Raw genomic sequence first — 22,671 nt, forward strand, 5'->3', positions numbered from 1 at the left:
GGCGACAGTGAACTGAATTACACGCGGGACTGAAAGGCTGGATACAAATACATTTCTAGCTCTCGTTTTGGTCATAGTTTTTCTTTAAAAAACTGATATATTTGACTGTCGTCGTAGGAGAAGTCACACTGCAGGATTCTGTGCCAAATCTTCTGACACTGCCAGAATTTCGTCTGAGGTAAAATTTAATCGCAGCGCTCATTAATCGGCTGCCGGTGAACATGTCAAACTAACGATAAAGTGAGATGATCTGCTGATGATCCTGAATGTCTTGTTGAATGAGTGTTGCTAGTCTGAGGCTCATCAATATTAACAGAGCTGCTGAAAAGACTCTTTATTTCATCTCAATAGTTCCTGTTTTCACCTCATTTATTATGATGATGTCTTCACATCTCCTGTAAATTCACACTTAAAGCTCATTTCATTGGGCTCAGCAGACTGAGGGGATTTGATGGTCCCTAAAATTTATTTGTCTTTATGCCTCCAAAAGTTTTCTTATAATTCTTTTCTATTTTTTGTCGCAGTTTGACACACGATCCGAATCATGAATCAATACACTGATTCATAACCGTTTGAATCTTTATTTGAGGTTTGAAAACAAACCAGGAAGAGAAGCCAATGCTGAATAAAGTCGTAGTTTTTGTTATTTTTGGACCCAAATGTATTTTGGATGCTTCAAGAGACTCTAATTAACCCACTGATGTCTCATATGGACTACTGTGATGATGTTTTTATTCCCTTTCTGGACATGGACAGTATAGTGTGCATACACTTGCATATGCTCTCGGACTAAATATAAAATATCTTAAACTGTGTGTGAAGATGAACGGAGGTCTTACGGTTGTGGAACGACATTAGAGAGAGGAGTTAATGACAGACATTTCATTTTTTGGTGAACTTACCCTTTAAGTCCTTATCTTGAGCAAAATAAGCAAGCTGACATTTAGATAATACATAAACATTTAATTCATGTCTTTTAAGTTTGTCAAGAGATTTAAAGCACTTTTTTGAAGAGTGTGCATGTGCGAATGTGCTCTAGTATGTTTGAATCTGGACAAATTAGTGTAAAAATAAGAATTAATCCTCAAGTGCCATGCCTGTAATTTATAGCAAAAAAATCTAGCATGAATTCGATCTGAAAATAATTAATTAAAAGCAGTTGTTACTCCACCACCTGCGCGACATCATTAACCAACGCGGTTGAACGACAGATTTGCAACAATACGGTTTCGGGAAACAGTCGTGACTAGCTAGTTTATTTCTTCAACGATGCAACATACTATGGTAGTTCAGCAGTAAGTAACGTCATTGTGTGGGAATCGTACCCCAGAATGGCTGACAGGGTTTAAAGAAAAATCTGATTAATAGTTACTGATAAAGTTTTATTTCTCATAAATTATTCACAGTTATAGAGATTATTCTTCTCCCAGTAACTATGGTAAGAGGGTTGATTAATGTGATCAATGTACAGTTTCTCCACCGCATTACTCTTCATGTGTTTCTTCAGGTAACTTTTAACAGAGAAACTCTTCCCTCACTGATCACACGTGTGCGGCTTCTCTCTGCTGTGAATCCTCTCATGTGATTTCAGATTTCCTGACCGACTGAATCTCTTGTCACAGTGTGAACACTTGTGAGGTTTTTCTCCAGTGTGAATCCTCTGGTGCATTTTTAAATCACTTCCTTTAGTAAAAGTCTTCTCACACTCAAAGCACATGTAGTCTCTCACACCAGTGTGTATTTTCTCATGTGTTTGTAAAGTTTGCAGCAGTGAAAAACTCTTTCCACACACAGAACATGAATATGGCGTCTCCTTTGTATGAACTCTCAGGTGTGCCTTCAGGTGTGATATCTTACGTGAAGTTTTCCCGCAGTGATCACATGTGAACGGCTTCTCTCCGGTGTGGATCCTCATGTGAACATTAAGATTAATTTTTCTTGAGAATCTCTTTTCACACTGATCACACTTGTATGGTTTCTCCCCGGTGTGGATTTTCATGTGTTGATTACAACTTATTTTTTGTGTGAAGCTCATCCCACATTGATCACATTCGAACGGCTTCTCTCCGGTGTGGATCCTCATGTGACGCTCAAGATTATATGTGTTAGTGAATCTCTTTTCACACTGATCACATGAGAACGGCTTCTCTCCGGTGTGGATCCTCATGTGAAGTTTAAGATTATATGTGTTAGTGAAACTCTTTCCACACTGAGTGCAGGTTGTAGATTTATTGTCTCTTGTTTTCTTTATAAATGTCTTTTTAGTCTGTGATCGACTCAGAGGTTTTTCTCCAGGTTTGACATGATGTTCCTCCTCCACTTCTCTCAGTTCTTCACTCTCCTCGCTCTCTTCCATCTCGTCTGAAACCAAAGAAAAAAAGCTGTAATTTAATTTTCAGTGAATCAAAAGGAGAGAGAAATGTGTGAAAGGACATAAAAGTGAGCCCTGATTTAATGGAAGAACATTTTAAATGCAAGGTCCACCCAGTTAGCCCAGCGTCTGAATCCAATGGTGTGCTAGAAGGATTCCCACATGCGCAGATTTTTCAAAGTAATTTAATTCCAATTCAGTATTTGTCTGTATTTTTCACATCCTGGAATTTAGGTTGGAAAACCAATAATTTAAGTGAACATTTTATTATTCTGTTTAACTCTTTATATTTTACTAGTTTGTAGTGAAGGGTCGTTCGCGAATGAGTAGGTGAATGTCGGGAGCCGACTGTATTTTTAAAAATATAGCCTATAGAAATGACATTTATAAATATATATTTTATTTATCTAAGACAAACTAAAGTATTTAGTCAATAAAATACAATTATTCACTTTTTCAAATAAAATAACTGCCTTTTTTACTTATTAAAAATAAACTAATTTTTGAGTTTAACAACAAACACACCTCAAAACACAGCTATACATAATAATTAAGCATTTCCGAACATTGACTCTCAGTCTTTATTCACATTTTCTCATGATATCTCAATAGAATTCATAAAAGTATAGAAAATAACAGCACAGATCGAATAGGGGCTTAGTGTGACAAAATGCACCGCCAGCACAACTGGGATTTAACCCTGACTCGTGTCCTCTGTTGGTTAGATCAACATTAAAGAACTAGCTCATCTGTTAAATAACAGATATAAGATTAAAATAATAACAGATATGTTTTATTTTAAATAAACACAAACGTGAACTGAGTGAAGGGAAGAATGAAGTGAGGGAGGAGGAGCTGATCTATTATTATATTAACATATCTCAGAAGATCGAACTATCTGCGGTTATTTTAACCTTACACTGTTAACTCTGAAATGACTTTCCTCTTTATACGACTATTCTATGTAAGTAGAATAATCTATGAGTAACTTAATATAAATACAAATGTAGCATATGTTATGATTACAATCCTGTCAGCTACTTGATACTGTTTGTTGTTTATTGGTTAAAATATAACGCAAATGTTCTAAACTAAGTCGAAAAATGTCCATCATTTTGGTAACTTGGTTGCAAAAAAGGCAACCCAGATATAAAATAAGGAGCTAATGTGACCTGATGTTGATCAATATGAAAGTTTATCAAACCTCCCTCTAATGACCATTTGTTAAATTCAGTACCTATTTGAGAGTGTAACTGTTTCTCTAAATGTGCTGAAGTGTTGAGTCTTCCTATCATGAATGTTCTCCAGCATCATGAATGAATGAAGAATAAACACCAACCTCTTTGTTCTACAGGATCTTCAGTGTGTTTCATTCTGCAGGTTCTGGATCACTCGTGTTCTCACTGTCCTCTTTAATAAACTCAGTCTTTGCAGATTTCAGCTCTTCCTGATGCTTTGCTACTCGTCTTCACTTGTAGACTGATGGGAATATTCCAGCATTTATTGATCAACTGATGTGGGAGGAGCGTCACTGATGATGTGACTGCTGTGGGAGGAGCTCCACTGATGATGTGACTGCTGTGGGAGGAGCTCCACTGATGATGTGACTGCTGTGGGAGGAGCTCTACTGATGATGAATTCCAGTGTGGGAAGAGCTTCAATCATGATTCAAGTGAGATTCACTTGAAGTCTTGGGGTTTTGATGCCAGAAAATACATTTTAATATCCAAGAAACGTTATTATCTAACAAAGCCAAACACTTCTGCAAAAGGAAGAGTCCAGCCTCTAACATACACACACCTCAAAGGAAATCAATACATGATGAGACAAAGGCCATATTTGAGCATTTCCACCCCAGGCCTGAAACAGGGAGCCTTAAGCAGGAACATCTGCTTTATTATATATCTCTGGATATTCCCATGAGCCAGATATAGTTATAAATGGTTTATTTAATTATATAATAGGATAATTTACATTTATGCATTTAGCAGACGCTTTTATCCGAAGCGATTTACAACTGAGGACTACAAGCAGCGATCTGTCATGAAGAGGCAAGAAAATGCAATAAGTGCCTGAAGTACTGCGTTTGGACATTACACAGAGCATCATACGCTAGGGCAGGGAGGAAGTAGAGGGAAAATAGAAGGAAAAAGGACATTTATTTGGGAATATTATAACAGATTACACTCAATTCAGTTCTAATCAATACAAATTATTATATTATATGCAGAAAATATTTAACTTAATAATTTAAACACTTCCAAATATAAATAATGGTAAGAAAAAAAGATAAAAACATAAACACAGATCATTTTTGTTCATCAAATCCCCATCAAGTCTGCTGAGCCCAATGATATGAGCTTTAAGTGTGAATTTACAGGAGATGTGAAGACATCATCATAATAAATGAGGTGAAAACAGGAACTATTGAGATGAAATAAAGAGTCTTTTCAGCAGCTCTGTTAATATTGATGAGCCTCAGACTATCAACACTCATTCAACAAGACATTCAGGATCATCAGCAGATCATCTCACTTTATTCTGACTGTTTGCTCTTACAAACACATTATTACACTCAGGATATATCAGCCTGGTCTCACCCTTAATACGTAGGTATTAATACGTTACTTTCAAAGAGACTAAACGTACATCTTAGTACGTTTGGAGAAGTGCTAAAATGTAAAATATAGACGTATTTGCAACATTTAAACGTATTATTACATTTTCACAGCTAAAAAACGTAAAATATTTACGAATCCATCATGAAATCTTTTTTTTTGAGAATACAAAACTTTATTCTGGTAAAAACATTTTTTTTGTTTTGTTATATCATAAACATATCTATATAATTTCCCTTTGACCATTTTATTGATTAATCCATGATCCCTTAACACTACCCAAAACCTAAACCTACCAATTTAATACAGAATATAAAGAAAATAAAAGGTAAAACGTTGGAAAATGACGATTTTGGTAACAATATAGCATTAAAAAAATATTTTGAACGGCTAATCCTACACTTACTCCTAAACCTACCCATTAGCATTTATTAGAACAACGTACTGTTATAAATCAAAGCATAACAGACAGACCAGTGTACTCACAATCATTTATTTATTGCAAAAATGTCAAAAGCGGTACCAAAAGTAGTTCAAATGAAGATATGTTGCAGTCGCAGTCCTCTCTGGTGGTATATAACGTTAATAGTTTTGTATGAGGTACAGTGCAGAATGTTAGCTTAGCTATTAATCAATGAAAATATTAATCCGGCTTCTCTCCGTGAAGTTGCGCCTTTCCCATTTCAAATACAAATCGACTGAAACACGGCATGTCAAAAATCTGTGACGAAGCAGGCGAGAGCCAATGAGCATTCGATGCCACTGCCGTAAATCATGTCGTAACGCTTCATGAGGGCGCGTTTTTTAAATTTGAATTTACGAGCGCGAGATTTGATGTTTGCCGTCGCGCTACTGAGAGGAGATGAAGACTAATGGAAGGCTAATGGAGATGAGGATAACCGGGCTCAATTTTAGATTTGTTTCTCGCAAACATATGGATTCTAACGATTTGGATTACAGCAAGCGAATAAAGTGTTGCATTTTGTGAATTGATGTTGTGTTTTGGTGTATATTGTGATCGCCAGTTGCTGAATAGGAGAAAATGCCTTTTTATGTCTCACAGCAAACAACAAGCTAAATACTACAAAATGGTTGGCAAGAATGTTATTCATCTGACGGTTTTAAATTTCAGTCTTCTTTTAACATTATCTAGTCACCCGAAATGAGTTTGTAGTGATGTCACGAGAGCAAAATGTTATTTTATATTTCTGTTATTTTATATTAGGTTGATTAACTTAGTAACATGCATTTAATAAATGTGACTGAAAACATGTATTGATGTGACTATTGGATATAAAATAAACAATATTAATGCCACGATTTATGGGAGCCGGTGGCTGGCTGCTTACACATTAACGTCGATAATTTACATTTTAGTGCTGTCAATACGTCAATATTGTACATTTTAGTGCTGTTAATAAGTCAGTATTGTACGTTTTATTGTGTGTGAAAACGTTAGTAAATGTATGTGTAGTAGAATCACACTTTACGTAAAAATACTCACGTATTTTCATGAGATCACGTTGGATATATGACAAAAGACTATTCAACTTCTCTACTGAAAGACAATACTGTAATATCACACAATATGACATGGATAAAACATCAATAATACAAACACCAATGACACTGAGATAAACAACTACAACACCATAATAATATCCATATGAATCTAATTATAGTTTCTAATTATAGTTTGACTGACTTATAACTACTTTAATTATACTTTAATAATAACTACTTTAATAAGGTTATTAAATCCAGGGTTTCTGCTGAAATGTTTAAGACCAATTAAAGAATAAATTGAAGGGAACATAATAAATTAATAGCGTCTACTGACAAACTGAAAAGATCAGCCGGCTACTGTTAACATTTACAGAGTTAAGAACATTGTTGTTGATTAAAACTGAAACTGACGAAAACGTGTTGTGTTTGGGGTTGCGCCGTCAGATATACACCAAAAGGTGTAGGATTGTATCGATTTCCTTCAGAAAAAAGTAAATATATCCAGCAAAACCAGTGTGTGAGGAGGCTAAAGCGAGTGGACGTCGTCAGAAGAGGTGCTACAGAGAAGTATTCTCAAAACAGTCCATCTACAAAATCATAGCAGAGCATAATTATCTTCAGCTGGGGCAATTCAAGACTAATATTAGTAAACTTTAGATCTCTTTTAAAGATCGAACTCATTGCCAGTCACTGCCTGAAGTAAAAGTAGGAAGAGACCGAACTTCTAGTGTCATGTAGGCTACTGATCGAATGGCAATGGAAGAAATAGGAAAAGCAGAACATGGTTGTCAGCTGATGAATGATTGATGTGTGTACCACACTGGCTTCATCATCAGCGCGAGTTTAGTTTGAGTGAATGCCTAACGTTAGCGGAGGAGCGCTTGTCTACAGCACGCTATCCTTTTGACCATCATAAGCTCACGTCTGTGCTATCTGATCCGACTCCGAGCAACAGAAAACCACCATAGCCTTTTTAGTTAGATAACAGGGAAATAGACCATCTACGATAGCCTAACATTTTGTAAGTCAAACAACAATAGTCACTAAAATAACTACTCAATGGTAGGCTGAGGCTCATTTAAAAATGATGGTATTAGACTAGCACTATATCTACTGGAGCAAGGTTAGGCGTTTCACGTATCGCTATCTCCTGAATTAATTAATCAGTCCCTCAATAATCATGTTAACTATGTCTGAATCCCAAGCAATTTACTAGCATTGCCATAGGAATGCTTTGGCTTTTGCCACCCGGACGAACATTTATTACTGTTGTGACGTCATGGTGAATTGTCCTATAGAGCAGTTGAATAGTCTTTTGTCATATATCCTGAGTGTAATAATGTGTTTGTAAGAGCAAACAGTCAGAATAAAGTGAGATGATCTGCTGATGATCCTGAATGTCTTGTTGAATGAGTGTTGATAGTCTGAAGCTCATCAATATTAACAGAGCTGCTGAAAAGACTCTTTATTTCATCTCAATAGTTCCTGTTTTCACCTCATTTATTATGATGATGTCTTCACATCTCCTGTAAATTCACACTTAAAACTCATTTCATTGGGGTCAACAGACTGAGGGGATTTGATGAACAAACTGTGAGAGCAGTGGCAGAAAATCTGTTACATTATAATGTAAATGATTTCTGGAAGAATGTAAGAACATCGAATAGGAATAATGTGATATTACCATGCTCTATTTCTGGAGCCGAGAATATAGTTGAACTCAGAAGACATTATTCTGCCTTGTTCAATTGGGTAAAGAATGAACTGTATGAAGTGGAAAAGGTTTCCTGTACTGATATAATGGGCATTACAACTAATGTTATATGGCCAAGTAAATATGTTGGTGAGAATGTCATTTGTTTTCAGATCAGGTTAAGATGAACCTTTTTAGAGTAACTGTACTTCCTTTAATACTGTTCCTTTGTGGGTCAAGTTTAAAAAAGTCAGTTTATGTAAGTACTGGTATAATTGTTTCTTTTAAATGTTTTGTACTGTTTGTAATTTTGTGTTAGTTGTTGTATGTCTCTTCACTAATGGACCTTGAGTCTGGAAACAAACTGTTGGTTACCAAATGTATGTTTATTTCTGTCTTTATGCTTTCATTTTTTTCTTACCATTATTTATATTTGAAATAATTGCATTACCTTATTTATGTTCTGTTATCATTTAGTATAAAAACAAATTCAGTAACAGAAATATTTTTGATCATGGCAAATCAGCTCCCACACTGGAGTTCATCATCAGTGAAGCTCCGCCCACACAATCACATCATCAGTGAAGCTCCTCCCACATCATTTACATCATCAGTGAATCTCCTCCCACATCAGTTGATCAATAAATGCTGGAATATTCCCATCAGTCTACAAGTGAAGACAAGCATCAAAGCATCAGGAAGAGCTGAAATCTGCAAAGACTGAGTTTATTAAAGAGGACAGTGAGAACACGAGTGATCCAGAACCTGCAGAATGAAACACACTGAAGATCCTGAAGAACAAAGAGGTTGGTGTTTATTCTTCATTCATTCATGATGCTGGAGAACATTCATGATAGGAAGACTCAACACTTCAGCACATTTAGAGAAACAGTTAAACTATCAAATAGGTATATATTTTTCTTTGGTTTCAGACCTGATGGAAGAGAGTGAGGAGAGTGAAGAACTGAGTGAAGTAGAGGAGGAAAATCATGTCAAACCTGGAGAAAAACCTTTGAGTCGCTCAAAGACTAAAAAGACATTTATAAAGAAAAGAAGAGCCAAGAAATCTACAACCTGCACTCAGTGTGGAAAGAGTTTCACTAACACATATAATCTTAAACTTCACATGAGGATCCACACCGGAGAGAAGCCGTTCACATGTGATCAGTGTGGAAAAAGTTTCCATCAATCAGCACACCTTAATGTTCACATGAAGATCCACACCGGAGAGAAGCCGTTCACATGTGATCAGTGTGGAAAAAGTTTCCATCAATCATCACACCTTAATGTTCACATGAAGATCCACACCGGAGAGAAGCCGTTCACATGTGATCAGTGTGGAAAAAGTTTCCATCAATCAGCACACCTTAATGTTCATGTAGCAAAGTTCGATATAATAAGGAAGGAAGAGGACAAGGGGTCGGCTGGACGGTTGATGCTTTCTCTTTATTTTCTCAATAAACTTGTCAGCACACACACATTCAAGTGTGGAATCTCATAACACGATCTCTCGATCACTTCCGGGTCGGCACTTCCGGCTTCCGGTACTCAGTCTCAATACATGGGGGGTTCGCATCAACCGTCCGGGTTCTCTCTCTCCTCGATCTCCGGTTCCACTGCTGTTTTATCCCCTCTCCGCGCTCATTACTAGAACAAGAGACAGGTGTTATTAATCTGCTTCCAACCCACTCACGTACCGCTTGTCCCGCGGCTCTCTCTCCCGCTGCAGACCTCGCTGAACCACGCCCCCCTTGCCACATACCCCCACCGCCCGACTCAGGCCGGGGAGCCGTCCGGCCTGCAGCCCCCCCCCCCCCCCCCCCCCATTTCTGGAGAGGAAGTCGGCCACAGCCATCTGAGCACCCGGCCTGTGGACCACCTGGAACTTAAAAGGCTGAAGAGCTAGATACCAACGGGTGATCCACGCGTTGGTATCCTTCATGCGGTGGAGCCACTGGAGAGGAGCGTGGTCCGAACAGAGGGTGAACTCCCGCCCCAGAAGGTAGTAGTGGAGGGTGAGAACGGCCCACCTGATGGCAAGGCACTCTTTTTCGATGGTGCTGTACTTAGCCTCTCTCTTCGAGAGCTTACGGCTAATGTACAGCACCGGCCGCTCTCCCCCCTCCACCTCCTGGGCCAGGACTGCGCCCAGCCCCCTGTCCGACGCGTCAGTCTGCAACAGAAAAGGGAGAGAAAAGTCAGGGGAGTGTAAAAGCGGCCCGCCACATAGAGCAGCCTTAACTCGGGTGAAGGCCTGCTGGCACGGCTCCGTCCATTGGACCGTATCTGGTAGCCCCTTTTTAGTAAGGTCAGTCAGGGGGCTGGTGAGGTCCGAATAATTTGGTATAAACCGTCTATAATATCCCGCCAGCCCCAAGAACTGCCTTACCTCCTTTTTGGTCTTGGGCCTCGGGCAGGTTGCAATTGCGGCGGTCTTATCAATTTGGGGACGCACCTGCCCATGACCCAAGTGGAAGCCCAGATACCTTACCTCCACCCGCCCAATTGCACACTTCTTCGGGTTGGCCGTGAGCCCCGCTCCCCTCAACGACCTCAAGACCCCCCGGACATGCTGCATATGCCGCTGCCAATCGTGACTGTAAATCACGATGTCGTCCAGGTAGGCAGCAGCATATGCGGCATGGGGACGCAAAATCCTGTCCATGAGGCGCTGAAAGGTAGCGGGTGCCCCGAACAAACCGAAGGGATGTGTGACGAATTGGTGCAATCCGAACGGCGTGGTGAAGGCTGTTTTTTCTTTGGACAATGGAGACAAGGGGATCTGCCAATAGCCCTTCGTTAAGTCCAATGTCGAATAAAATCGAGCCGTGCCGAGCCGATCAAGCAACTCGTCAACCCGCGGCATTGGATACGCGTCGAATTTCGACACTGCGTTCACCTTGCGGTAGTCCACACAGAACCTGACCGAGCCGTCGGTTTTAGGGACCAAAACGATCGGGCTCGCCCAGTCACTGTTGGACTCCTCTATTACTCCCATATCGAGCATTGCCCCTAATTCTTCCTGAACTACTTTTTTTTTGTGTTCAGGTAAACGATACGGCCGGCTGCGAACTACCACGCCCGGCTCGGTCTCGATATGGTGCTGAATTAAGTCGGTACGGCCCGGTAGGGGCGAGAACACGTCGGCGAATTCCGCCTGTAGTTTTGAGAGATCAGTGAGTTGGGACGGTGAGAGGTGATCTCCCCCAGGGGCCAGTGCGACCGATTGTGCTTTGATGCTCGCCTCTGGCCCGAGATCATCCTCTCCCCCGATCACCGTCGCCAACAACACTGATTCGACCTCATTCCATTTCTTCAGGAGATTAAGGTGATATATTTGCCGTGCTCCGTTCCTATCGGACCGTATCACTTCATAATCGAGGTCTCCAACCTGTCGAGCGACCTCAAACGGCCCCTGCCATTTCGACATTAATTTAGAGCTCGATGTCGGGAGTAATACAAGCACTTTCTCTCCCGGTGTGAATTTGCGTAGTCTCGTACCCCTGTTATACGACCGGCTTTGGCGGTCCTGGGCTTGCAACAAATTCTCCCTAGATAGCCGCCCCAAGGTGTGGAGTTTTGTTCGCAAGTCCAGCACATATTGAATTTCGTTTTTGGCCAAAGAAGGCCCCTCCTCCCAAGTTTCTCGTAGGACGTCCAGCACCCCACGGGGCTGTCGTCCGTAGAGAAGCTCGAAGGGGGAAAACCCCGTGGAGGCTTGCGGGACCTCTCGCACAGCGAATAAGAGGGGTTCTAACCACCGATCCCAATTTTTGGCGTCTTCCTGTACGAATTTACGGATCATGGATTTAAGAGTGCGATTAAATCGTTCGACCAAGCCGTCTGTTTGTGGGTGATAGACGCTTGTCCGAATCGATTTGATGCCCAATAACCCGTATAATTCGCTTAACGTGCGTGACATAAACGCCGTGCCTTGATCAGTGAGGATTTCCTTCGGAATCCCCACTCGGGAGATTAAACGGAACAGTGCGTCCGCAACACTCTTCGCCGAGATGTTGCGGAGAGCCACTGCCTCCGGATATCGTGTTGCGTAGTCCACGATAACTAGCGCAAAACGATGCCCGCGTGCGGATCGCTCTAATGGCCCGATGAGGTCCATCGCAATTCTCTCGAAGGGGACCTGCATTAATGGAAGGGGGCGCAATGGCGCTTTTGGGGAGGCCAGGGGATTCACCAACTGACATTCAGGACAAGACGCGCACCACCTGCGCACATTGTCGTGAATGCCTGGCCAAAAAAATCGGGTCATTAAACGATTCAGCGTGGCCGCCTGTCCCAGGTGGCCCGCCATCGGGTTCGAGTGAGCCGCCTGGAAAAGCATTTCCCGGCGGCTCTTTGGTACTAACAACTGGGTTGTATCCACTTTTGTCTGAGCGTCTTGGGTCACTCGATACAACCTATCCTTAATTATGGCAAAATAAGGATACGTGACGGGCAAGGCAGGTTGAAGGGACTGGCCGTCGATAGTGCGGACCTGTTGGAAAGCATGTTTTAGGGTATCGTCTTGAGACTGCTCCAGAGGGAAGTCATCGCGGTCCGAGAGAATCAGTCTCTCGACCCCGCTCGGTTCCTCTGAAGCAGTTCCCGAGGGTCCCGTATCAGTCTCACCAACCTGCACTCGCACCGCCCCGTTCCTAGCCTTGTTCCCCCAAGCGGCATCCGCACATATCGACCCCAATAACGCCGGAAAGGCGGGCCAATTTGTCCCCAGAATTAGCGGATGCCGGAGGTGGGGACTAACCGCCACCTCAACACTATGATTTTCTCCCCTAAACTGTATCGTGACTGGGACAACCGGATATTCCACCACATCCCCGTGCACACACCGCACCTTAACCATGCGGCTTGTATCCAATGCCCCAGGCTGCATCAGGCTTTGATGGATCGAGGTTTGGTTACAGCCTGAATCCACCAAAGCCTGATATGTACCCCCCTTGATACTCACAGGAACTTGGTATTCTCCTGCTTGATCAGGGGTGGCCCGCTGAACGTCCGGGACCCGGATCATTGTCCCGATGTCCATCATTGGACATCGGTCCACAAAATGGTCCGGGTCGCCGCACCGCCAGCAGGCCAGCCCAGGCCTGCCCGCCGCCCCTGCGGCGGGGAGTGGGTTGGAATATGAGCGCGGAGGGGGGGTGGAACCGGAACCGTTATCCCCGCCCGACCCCAGCAGCCCCGCCCCCCTGGGCGGGGCCCTCGAACTCCCGTACTGCCCTGGGCCCATTCCACCCCGACCTCTGGGGGGAATGCGAGGGGGCCCTGGAGGGCGGGACCTAGGGAGAGGGACAGGGTGAGAAGGAGAGACAGAGGGGGGAGAGAGAGAGGGAGAGGTTAGTCGGGGTTCGCCGACCCCTGGGCACGCCACCAGATGGTCCTCCGCCAGGTTGATGGCCGTCGTCAGCGACGTGGGCCGGTGGCACTGGACCCACTCGGCGGTCTTCTTGGGTAGCCGAGTGATGAACTGCTCCAGTACCACCAGATCGACGATGTGGTCCACGTCGCTTCCACCGGCCAATAGCCATTTGCGGCAGGCGTCCCGGAGCTGGTGGGCCATCGCGAAGGGCCGGCCGGTCTCCCCCCACTCTAGCGAGCGGAAACGCTGACGGTGCTGTTCGGGGGTCCGACCGACCCGCTGGATGATGGCCCTCTTCAGATCTTCGTAATCCAGGAGGTTCGCCACCGGCAGTTGTTGGGCGGCCGCCTGGGCTTCTCCGGTGAGCAGTGGAATAAGGCGCACCGGCCACTGTGCCCGGGGCCACCCGCAGGCCTCCGCCGCTTTTTGAAATAGGTCAATGAAGGCCTCGGGATCGTCCTGTGGCCCCATCTTGTGTAGGGGCACGTGGACCGGTGCGCTGGCGAGCCCGGCGGCTTCGGTGCGAACCTCCCGGTCTATCCAGCTCCGGAACCTCTCGCGGTCCTCTTGCTGGCCGCGGACGATGGCCTCGAATCGACGCTCCTGGTCCGCCCGCAGCTCCAGCATGGACTGATGTTGTTCCTGGTGGAGGGCCGCGAGAGAGGTGATAATGTCCGCAAACGGCGTGGCGGAGGGCATTGGAGTAGTCATGGCGGCGGCGCGGTCCTACTTCCTTCCCGGGTTTCGGCACCACTGTAGCAAAGTTCGATATAATAAGGAAGGAAGAGGACAAGGGGTCGGCTGGACGGTTGATGCTTTCTCTTTATTTTCTCAATAAACTTGTCAGCACACACACATTCAAGTGTGGAATCTCATAACACGATCTCTCGATCACTTCCGGGTCGGCACTTCCGGCTTCCGGTACTCAGTCTCAATACATGGGGGGTTCGCATCAACCGTCCGGGTTCTCTCTCTCCTCGATCTCCGGTTCCACTGCTGTTTTATCCCCTCTCCGCGCTCATTACTAGAACAAGAGACAGGTGTTATTAATCTGCTTCCAACCCACTCACGTACCGCTTGTCCCGCGGCTCTCTCTCCCGCTGCAGACCTCGCTGAACCACGCCCCCCTTGCCACAGTTCACATGAAGATCCACACCGGAGAGAAGCCATACTCATGTGATCACTGTGGAAAAAGTTTCCATCAATCATCAATCCTTAAAAGTCACATGAAGATCCACACCGGAGAGAAGCTGTTCACATGTGATATATGCAGCAAAACATTTATTGATACATCAACCCTGAAGAGACACCTGAGAGTTCATACGAAGGAGAAGCCATATTCATGTTCTGTGTGTGGAAAGAGTTTTTCACAGTGGCATAGTTTACACAGACATGAGAAAATACACACTGGTGTGAGAGAGTACATGTGCTTTGAGTGTGAGAAGACTTTTATTACAGGGAGTAAGTTAAAACGGCACCAGAGGATTCACACTGGAGAAAAACCTCACGAGTGTTCACACTGTGACAAGAGATTCAGTCGGTCATCAGATCTGAAAATACATGAGAGGAAACACACTGGAGAAAAACCTTACGAGTGTTCACACTGTGACAAGAGATTCAGTCTGTCATCATATCTGAAAACACATGAGAGGATACACACTGGAGAAAAACCTTACAAGTGTTCAAACTGTGACAAGAGATTCAGTCAGTCATCAACGCTGAAAACACATGAGAGGATCCACACTGGAGAAAAACCTTACAAGTGTTCACACTGTGACAAGAGATTCAGTCGGTCATCATATCTGAAAACACATGGGAAGATCCACACTGGAGAAAAACCTTACAAGTGTTCAAACTGTGACAAGAGATTCAGTCAGTCATCAACTCTGAAAACACATGAGAGGATCCACACTGGAGAAAAACCTTACAAGTGTTCACACTGTGACAAGAGATTCAGTTGGTCATCATATCTGAAAACACATGGGAAGATCCACACTGGAGAAAAACCTTACAAGTGTTCACACTGTGACAAGAGATTCAGTCAGTTAGGACATCTGAAAAGACATGAGAGGATTCACAGCAGAGAGAAGCCGCACACGTGTGATCAGTGCGGGAAGAGTTTCTCTATTAAAAGTCACCTGAAGAAACACATGAAGATCCATGCGGTGGAGAAACCACCCCAGACAGCATGGTGACATTGATACAATGTTGAGTTTTGATCCAGACAATCATTTTGGTGGAGATTGACATTTCAATGTTTAAAGTGTGTTGGATCAGCATTGAAGCTGTGATGAAAGTCAACAGCACACATGGGTGGAGACAGTGACACTGAACTAACAGTGATTTGTTAGCCTGATGTGGTCATACTCAATTCTAGTCAGAATATGAGTCTGATGCTCCATTGGGCTGTGATTATGGGGCGTGTTTCAACCGAACCAGGAAAGACCTCAATTGGACAGACCTACAACCAATCAGAGCAACGAAGCGACACATTACGTTAGTTGTCAAATGTCAACGGAGCTCAACTGCACTGTGTTGCCAAGTCCATGTTTTTTTCTGCGGGTTGTTTTCCATGTCTGCTTGTTGAAGCGATTATTATGTGATATATAGACCCATGAATGCGAATTTTAGCAGACGACCTTTACAAAATAACACACCCTGTCACCCCCCAAACGCCATTTTTTTCCGGGGAATCCCCGGAGAAGCTATATTGTTTAGGGCTAGGCGTTTTGTTGTAAAAACTTGGCAACCCTGTCTGCACGCGCGCTGGAATAAACGATCTGTGCCGGTGTTGTAAAAAAAAAAAGAATTTAAGGATACACAGAGTACTGACCCAACACGGTCATCATTTCTGAGAGAAACAGTGAAGGTGATACAGATACAAACAAGCTCTCCGTTTAAGATTTGAACAAATATAATCCAAGCCCCTTTGATGACGTGAATGATTACGTTACTGTTGATCATCTGTCCATCATCGTCTAAAGCCCGCCCTGATGATTTCATTGGTCCGAACAGTTTCTGTTCGAGCATAATTACTCCTCTATGGAGCGAGGCCAGACCAAACTGCCCGAGCTCAAATGTTGTGGGCGGAGCTGAGTTCCGCTGGCATCCGGCCAGGCTAGTGTTTTTTAGTTGATGAGCACAAGATCATGCAGGTGTGTTTCTCTGCAGAACACAAGTGGGTGTTTCCCAATCAGTGGGGCGTTTTCAAACCATGATGGGCATTGTCATCCGCGATACCTGATTTGCTCTAATCCACTGGGGGCTTGGTTTAGGGGTGGACCTTCATGAGTTTAACAAGTCTGTTGAAAAACGGTAACAAAAAAACTATTGTAGTTTGAAATTGGCCACTGATTGGTAAATGCCCATTTTAGTTTGGCGTGTGTACTTCTCATGCTAAGTTCCAGTTCATTTTCATTATGCCCTTCACTCGCTAACTTCCCTAAGTCTCGTTCACTCGGATGTGCGTCATTGCATATGTTGCATGAGTGTCCACTACTGACCGAACCATTGCAATGGACTGAACTGGAACGGCCTAAGCCCTTGATCACTTGGAATCCAATATGGAGTTGATTATTATTATTTTTTTTCCTTTACAAAATAGTTTAATAGAGCATTAGATAGGTATATAGGTGTGCTTGGGTTGTTTTAAATGTTTTTTTAAATAATTAAAACAGCATAGAGTTGTTTGTGGTGGGATAAATTAAACGCGATATGCGGTGACGTCACAATCGTGTTGCATTGTGCTATATGAAGCTGCCTGAAGTGTACATATGAAGTAGACAAAAGGGTCTGTCCATATAAACTTACCTTGTCCACTTCACAAATGTGGATGTCTAAAAGTGGTGTGGAAAGCAGTATCAACTGCCTAATTAATGCTTCTTGACTGACTTCTTTTGAGTGCTTGTTATTTGCGTTTGATTTGTATTGTTACTGACTGTAATTAGAAAAAGAAATCTACATTCTAAAAAATGCATCTCCCTTTAGTAATGTTTATTGTGGAATTCCTGAATAAAGTTCTAACATCATTTAATGGATTTCTTGAAGTGCAAGAGACATGAACATGAGCAGGAATATCACACTGCACACAGCCCATGTCTTCATCCACCAGTGCTGGAGCACATTGCTCCTTTAGTAGGAATGAAGGAAGATGAAGATGGACAATAAAAAAAAAAGATCTTATCTCCTGCTCCCTTAATTACTAATCACGAAATTATTCATATTTCTGAATCCCTATTAAATTTAATATAACTGATCTCAAAGGTTAGCCTGTTTCCACTAAAACTAAATAAAAAAATGACTTGTGTTTATTTAGGGAAATGTCCAACATTTTGATAATATGGTTGTTAAAAATAGTGAATCATATAAAATAAATGTAAAATAAAAGCTAAAATAATATTTCGTTTGACCCGAGGTTGAAAATCAATTTGAACATTTCTCCTTTACTGAGCATTTGTTGAAAATAAAGAAATTATTATATCTGAAAGTTTTACTGCAAATATAAATGTGCTGAAGTGCTTCAATATTTCTATCATGAATGTTCTCCGGCATCATGAAAGAATGAAGAATAAATGCATTAAATATTTTCTGAGATTTTATTATAACAGGGTCAAAGTTCAAGGTACTTTTATTTAGATTTGTGATCACAATGCCTAAAAATCTGTAACTTCAGATCTAACTGGAGGGGGCTGTGCAATCTTTAATAGACAATTGTCAAGCGGAGATATATGACGCAAATTTAAAAGTTAAAATTAAAAGTAAGTCTTTCCTGGGTTTCAGGATTAAAGTAATTAAACCTTGAGTGAGAGTTTCTGGGTCTCATTCTGTATGCTTTCTTGAATCTTTCTGAGTATATTGAAATACCAGAATCAGTTTAGTTTAGTTTATTCGGTCATTCATCCAAAGAGAAAACAAAACAAAAAATTAAACAAGAACAAAGCATTTTAAATTAAAATATATAATCATTCAAGATTTCAAAGACAAGGACAAAGACCGAAAGGGTCTAGGCTGAAGTCTGAACTTATTATGCCTAGCCCTCTTACCATAGGACAATATATCAAGAAGAAAACAAAGTCATGCATACTATACTTTACTTTACCTAAAACTTAAATTAAAGCAGAATTAAATAAGGTTAATCATCTTCCCATTAGTGCACACCTTTGTTATAATAATAATCATATTAATGAATTAATTAATGTATTAATGTTTCAATGTTTCTAGATTTGTACATTTTTTAAAATAATTTTACTATATAACACCCTTTTAATTTATCATGTAAACTATTCCAGATTTACCCCTCTGACTGAAATACATTTACTTTTTTTATTTGTTCTCACACTGTTTTTTTTTAAAGATACCTATTCCTCTGAGGTTATACTGACTCTCACCAAGCTTGATTTTTACTTTTATTTTTACATTTTTCTACAATTCCAATTATTTCATTTTCATCTACACTGATTTGGTTTTATAAGTTGTTCATTAATTCCATTTGTATCTTTTGGTTCAATAATTTGGTTGAACAATGTAGGTCCTACACTTACAAAGAAATTGTTAAAAGCATTTGTAATTTCCTGAGTCTTATTAATAATTAAATTATCTTTCACATAGTAGTTAGGAAATTCAGCTTTTTTAGGCCCATTCTTGATTATAGTATTCACTACTTTCCAAATCTCTTGGATATTACTCTGGTACTGTTCCAATTTGTTCTGATAATAATTCTTCCTGTTCAATCTAAATATATTTATCAATTTATTTGTACACTCTAAAAATGGCTGGGTTAAAAACAACCCAATTGGCAACCCAGCGCTGGGTAAATATTGGACAGAACACATGCTGGGTTAATTTAACCCAGTGGCATTTTAACCCAGCAGGCTGGGCTTTTGAGAAAACGCAAAATGTAGTCAATTTTTTACCATTAATGGATTTGCTATTCTGGGTTATTCTTGCTGGGTTGTTCTTAAAAAATCTCCTGTTCATTAGCCTACGGTAAAACTAGACAATCATGAAGGAACAAATGAAGAATGCATGTTTAGACTGTTAAAACCATTATTTGTATTGCTTGACAAATGGTACAATACACAAATGTGTTAAAATTGGCAACAATGACAACTACAAACCTAATATATTCTGTCAATTTATTCACGTTTAAATCGAACTTTTATTTTGACGGGTTGCCGTGACTTTTGAGTGTCTGTGTTCATGATATGACATGCGCCCCTGTCATTCACACAGAGACGCAAAACATGGAAGAGTAATATTTAAATAGTATTTAATATACACAGACACTAGTATATATTCGGCTACAGTCTGGACTCAACCCTGCGTAACGCGACTGAACGCAGCTGCGGGACCGAATATAGTCTACTTGTGAGTCGATGCTATACAGATACTATCGTCACATTTTTAACATTTCAGTATGTACTTGGTACCGAAGTACCGGTACTTGTGACATCCCTACATGCAACCATGGTTAATTTTCGTAAGGGGATCATGGTTCTTTGTAATCACAAACTGTATTAATATCGTCTCTGTGACGACCCTGAGTCTCCTGTCATCCCTAATTGGGCAAAGTGGGAGGAGTTTCTGATTAGTCTCCTGTGCTCATTGCTAATTGCTTGGTGTATATAAGAGTGATGTGTATCATTATCAGTAGCTTCCTCTGTGTGATAGATCTTCTAAGAGGCTGCTCTGTAAATGATGTAAGCTCTTATTTTCTCATTCATGTTTGTTTGTAATTTCCTAAGTCATGTAGTGTATTCATATATTTTATTATATGTTGATTTGTTTCTTTGATCCCTAGACTTCTGTTTGTTTATATTCATTTTATGTGGTGTTCTGGCACTTTAATAAACTAGTTTTCTTTAACTAGAAGTGTTGTCCGCTTTCCCCCTTTTATGTTGCGACTTTCAACGAGCGGGTCGTAACATAAATTGGGGGCTCGTCCGGGATACTACAATGCTTAGGAAAATGCATAATGTGTTAGTGTGTCATCTGTGTGACTGAGTAGACTCCGGGAAGTTAGAGTGTTCTCAGCTGGGTTGGTAATCCTTCCATCGAGGCACTATTTGTTGTTTTTGTTTGTTATTTTGCCTTTCTTATTTTTGAAGGTTATTCTGGGCGGAGGTTTAATCTCTGTCGGGGGTACGCTTCAGGCTTTTGGTTTCATTACCAATTGTCCGTGAGTTCAGCGTTTAAAGCCGCCTCGAGCCTCGTACACCTTTGAAGAGCAGGTAGGTTAGTTAGCTCTGTGTTTGTAGTTAGCTGGAGTCTCTCTTTCATATAAGATGGCACTATTGCTCTTTCTGTGTTTGTGATGCCTACGGAGGTTGAAGATAATTTGAGAAACGACTTGTGGTAAGTCTTTATTTATCTTAACTACGGTGGCTTAGATTCGGAGCTCGTATGTATGACGATTCCTGACGCAGTGGCTGATGGGATTTGTATTTTTCACGCTCTAGTTTTAGTGGCATCTCGCGTGCGTTTTATATTGTTGTTGTATGCTCTCCTGCTTCTTTTGCAGAAATGGCGTCGGTAATCAAAGATTTCTTTGTATTTCCTTCGGAAATCTTGTTGGAGAGATGTACGAAGGAAGAGCTCTTACAGATTGCCGAACGTTTTGATGTTGAGGTAACAACTTATGATAAGAAACTTAAGGAGACACTGATTAAAGTTGTGAAAGCCGCGTTGTTCGAGCGGGGTGTTTTGGAGGTGAGAGCTCATGTTGATACTGATGTAGATTTTGTCTCTCCTCTTTTTGGTCCTGATCGAAATGTTAAAACGAGTGAGATGTCATTGCAAGAAAAACAGTTATGTGTTGATGCCGAAAGATTTCGTGCTGAGCGTGATGCGTGTGCACTAAAAGAGAAAGAGTTAGAAAATGATTTAGAATTAAAGAAGTTACAACAGCAGTTTGAGATGCGGAGAATGGAGTTACAGTTTGAAAGGGATGAAAGAGAATTTCAGTTAAAAAAACTTGAGCTAGAACTGAAGGCAAATCCTGTTGAAACTCCAGTTCACGTGTCACCTGTGGAGGCTGTGTTCACTGCACCCAGTTTTGATGCTTTTAAAAACATCCGATTAGTGCCGCCGTTTTTAGAGAAGGAAGTAGAGAAGTATTTCCAACATTTTGAGCGTGTTGCAGAGTCTTTGAAATGGCCAAGGGAGTTTTGGACATTACTCTTGCAATGTGTACTAGTCGGTAGAGCAAAAGAAGTGTATTCAGCGTTGACTATAGAACAGAGTGGTGATTATGATGTCGTTAAGTCTGCTGTTTTACATGCTTACGAATTGGCACCTGAGGCATATCGCCAGAAATTAAGGAGTCATTTTAAGGCTGAGAAGTGCGCGTATCTTGAGTTTGCGAGAGAGAAAGAAAATCTGTTCGACCGTTGGTGTTCCTCTTTAAAAATTACAACTAAGGAACAGCTTCGAGAGCTCATTCTTCTGGAAGACTTTAAAACCTGTGTATCTAAATGAGCACAAAGTGACTAAAATGTCCGATGCTGCCCTTATGGCAGATGAATTTGTTCTTACCCAACAAATTTTTAGTCACACAAATGAACTGAGTAGGTCTAAGTTAAGTCTATCAGTTAAGAATAAAAAGATGGTTGCACGCAGAATGTGTTAACCCCCCTTGCTGAAAGTAGTTCAGTTATCCGTACAAAAGGTGAAAAGGTTTGTTTTTATTGTAAAAAACCAGGACATAAAATCTCAGACTGTGGGATTCTCAAAAAGAAAGAGAGAACTGTAAAACCTGTTAGTTTGATTTCTACAGCGAATGAAAACTCTTTTCCTGCACAGGTAAATAAACAGGGTGAACCGTTAGATATTACTGAGATGGAGAATGTAAAAAAAACAGTGCTGATTTCACACCATTTCTTACTGAAGGAAGTGTCTCTTTGCCTGATTCTGTTGACTCTGTGCCTGTTCGTATTCTCCGAGATACAGGGGCGGGGCAGTCATTCCTGCTGGAAGGACTTTTATCTCTGTCTGAACGTACTGCTACTGGATCTCATGTGCTGGTCAGAGGACTTGAGATGGGTTCCATGGAGGTTCCTTTGCACCGTATCCATCTTAATTCTGGAATTGTTTCAGGAGATGTGGTGGT

At 41.6% G+C, this 22,671-nt stretch overlaps 1 protein-coding gene and 1 pseudogene across 1 annotated transcript in view; one reads left to right on the forward strand and one right to left on the reverse strand.

Moving 5' to 3' along the window:
• Window positions 1-22,671, forward strand: part of LOC137090092 (zinc finger protein 271-like) — a 105,347-nt gene that overhangs the window by 31,017 nt on the left and 51,659 nt on the right. The window contains exons 3-6 of the mRNA XM_067453819.1: window positions 9,245-9,560; window positions 10,857-10,866; window positions 14,703-14,945; window positions 15,024-15,609. Coding sequence (XP_067309920.1) covers window positions 9,245-9,560; window positions 10,857-10,866; window positions 14,703-14,945; window positions 15,024-15,609 — 1,155 coding nt within the window. The remainder of the gene's footprint in view (window positions 1-9,244; window positions 9,561-10,856; window positions 10,867-14,702; window positions 14,946-15,023; window positions 15,610-22,671) is intronic.
• Window positions 1,397-3,807, reverse strand: LOC137049653 (zinc finger protein 678-like; annotated as a pseudogene).

This window comes from Pseudorasbora parva, chromosome 2 (genome assembly GCF_024679245.1).
Source record: "Pseudorasbora parva isolate DD20220531a chromosome 2, ASM2467924v1, whole genome shotgun sequence".
Lineage (NCBI taxonomy): Eukaryota > Metazoa > Chordata > Actinopteri > Cypriniformes > Gobionidae > Pseudorasbora > Pseudorasbora parva.